This window comes from Capsicum annuum, unplaced genomic scaffold (genome assembly GCF_002878395.1).
Source record: "Capsicum annuum cultivar UCD-10X-F1 unplaced genomic scaffold, UCD10Xv1.1 ctg78536, whole genome shotgun sequence".
Taxonomy (NCBI): domain Eukaryota; kingdom Viridiplantae; phylum Streptophyta; class Magnoliopsida; order Solanales; family Solanaceae; genus Capsicum; species Capsicum annuum.
In genome coordinates, this window is record NW_025889033.1 from 1 (window position 1) to 2,090 (window position 2,090).

General features: G+C 36.4%; 1 protein-coding gene across 4 annotated transcripts; it reads right to left on the reverse strand.

The window, feature by feature from the left end:
- Positions 1-12: 12 nt before the first annotated feature.
- On the reverse strand, positions 13-2,041 carry LOC124894942 (rop guanine nucleotide exchange factor 1-like). Of its 4 annotated transcripts, none has more exons than XM_047405435.1 (3): positions 825-2,041; positions 606-722; positions 13-215 (listed from the first exon to the last, which is right to left on the reverse strand). In XM_047405435.1, exons 1-3 carry the CDS (start codon positions 898-900, stop codon positions 181-183), a joined length of 228 nt encoding a protein of 75 aa, XP_047261391.1. In that variant the 5' UTR covers positions 901-2,041; the 3' UTR covers positions 13-180. The 4 variants fall into 4 exon arrangements, with proteins under 4 accessions (XP_047261391.1, XP_047261390.1, XP_047261389.1 ...); XM_047405434.1 differs by having other exon boundaries at positions 13-227; XM_047405433.1 differs by having other exon boundaries at positions 606-2,041.
- Between the last annotated feature and the right edge of the window lie 49 nt (positions 2,042-2,090).

Below are 2,090 nucleotides of genomic sequence, written 5' to 3' on the forward strand. Positions count from 1 at the left end.
CAAAGGCTCATTTAAAGGACAAGTAATTGCAAGCCAATAATTTTCCCAGTCGCAATTCACACTGGTCGGCCCACGTGGATGCATCAAGAAACTGTACCTGGGACAAGGTTCACCGTATAACAGCAGGAGCATTTCACACTGGTCGACCCACGTTGATCCATAAGTAACGTATGGCAGCCTCTACATAACACTTACGGCGGCCTTAATCCAAACAACTGCCACATAAACTTGAAAAGAACAAAGATAAAATGAACACACCAAGTCGGTTCACACACAAAATGGGACTTCCCATCATGACCCGGCAATGGATTTAACGACACAATATGATACAAGAGGTAACAACAATCGAAACAAGCTGTTAAGAGACATTGTAATGGATGACAAAGAATTCATCAGTTTGGATTGGTCAAAAGGAAACTTTAACTCCATAAGTGGTTCCAATTTCCATAGCTCTCCGAATACAGATGCTTCAAATCGAGTAGTAGCATTAGACATAACGAAAATTAGATCATGAACGCATTAAAGTGGAAACTATAACAAAAGAATTAAGAATACGCTGAGTTAGTTCAACATAACATATTGATAAAGAAGTAACAACTGAGTACCTGCAAGATATGTAATGGCGTTGGACAATGCTAATGCAGTGGAAACCCCCTCGCTTCCTCCGGTCACATCGTCCTCGAGCAACAACTTTGCAAATCTTTCTTTCATGGTTTCGACATCTGAAAGTTGTGTTGTATAAACAGGTTTTTCTTTCACATAAAAATGTTGAGGGCTTGAAGAGAAATTTCCATTATAAGAGAATGATCCAAAAGCATTTTTACCGGACGTGCTGCTTGAGTCATCGTCATATAAGGAATCTGTAACACCTCTGCTAGAGGTAGCTTTCGAGGCCATCATACGTTGTAACTCCTAAAAGTTGCATTTCTTAAATTTAGTTGGATGCTGATTAAAAAGGGCTTAATTTCATGTTCGAAAAACAATATCCTTTTGTTTCATTTTATATGATGGTGTTTGACTGACGACAAAGTATAATAAAGAAAGACTTTTGGCACGTATATTGGTTATAAGACTACCAAAAACAGATTGTGCAAAATAGTACTACAAACTGATATGGTAATGGCAAAGACTCGACACAATGTTGATGAAAACACATACACCATTTAATTGACTGGTTCTATATATATATATATATATATATATATATATATATATATATATATTGACTCACTTAAATACAGACTTGGTGCCCAAGGTATTTTAACTCGTATCATGCGCTTACGACAGTTTGATCGCATTAAATGGGTCCAAGGAGAGTAGAGTGTTAATTTTTCCATAAGACTTATATTATAGTGTTCCTGGAAAAAATAAGGATGAAAACAAACAAAGAATGGCAGAAAAGGCATTCCTGAAAGAACTGCTTCTAGAAGCAACTTTTCCTTGCCCTTTTTACTTTTTTCGGGAAGAGCTAAGTCTGTGCTTCGTGAATCTTATACTGCATTCTCATGAGTAAAGTCTCTTGCTCTAATGTTTGGATGAAACTGTAAGTCAGGGCACCCGTTGGAACACTTGTGAAAGCCTGCCGGAATCCAAGGTACGACATATTGATGATTGAAAGTGTTCAAAGTGAACGTTATCTATAATCCCTCAAATCCATCTTGCTTAGCATGGAGGAACCATTAAGAGAGAAAGATAAATATTGACACTTAACAGCAACCAAGATCCTTTCTTGAATAATTGAATCGTCACAAGTTTTCCTTGAAGCGTGATAATGAACATAACCTGGAGAGCTTACTCAAATTTATAGGTTAAATCAACTTATGTACCCTTGATTAACCAGGAAAAGCTGGTGTCTGACAACTTTTTGGCTAATTTATACCAATGCTATGGTAAATCAACTTCCCACTTTTATGATGTATTAAACCAACCTTCAGTGTTATATTAAATCAAACGACATTGATTTTCTTGCAGCTAATAAAATGGAAATAAAGATAAGCAAAAAATGACAAGTAGAAGAGCACAACATTAACTAAAATACGATGTATACCTTGAACTGCTGGTACTTTGCAGGAGATGATTCAAAAAAAGAC

What these genes read in the sequence shown, in the direction of transcription:
- LOC124894942 (XM_047405432.1), bottom strand. Translation starts at nt 900, where the DNA reads ATGATGGCCTCGAAAGCTACCTCTAGCAGAGGTGTTACAGATTCCTTA. An exon ending in CGCCATTACATATCTTGCAG is followed by an intron (nt 228 to 605) that starts GTACTCAGTTGT and finishes GTTCTTTTCAAG; the next exon opens with TTTATGTGGCAGTTGTTTGG.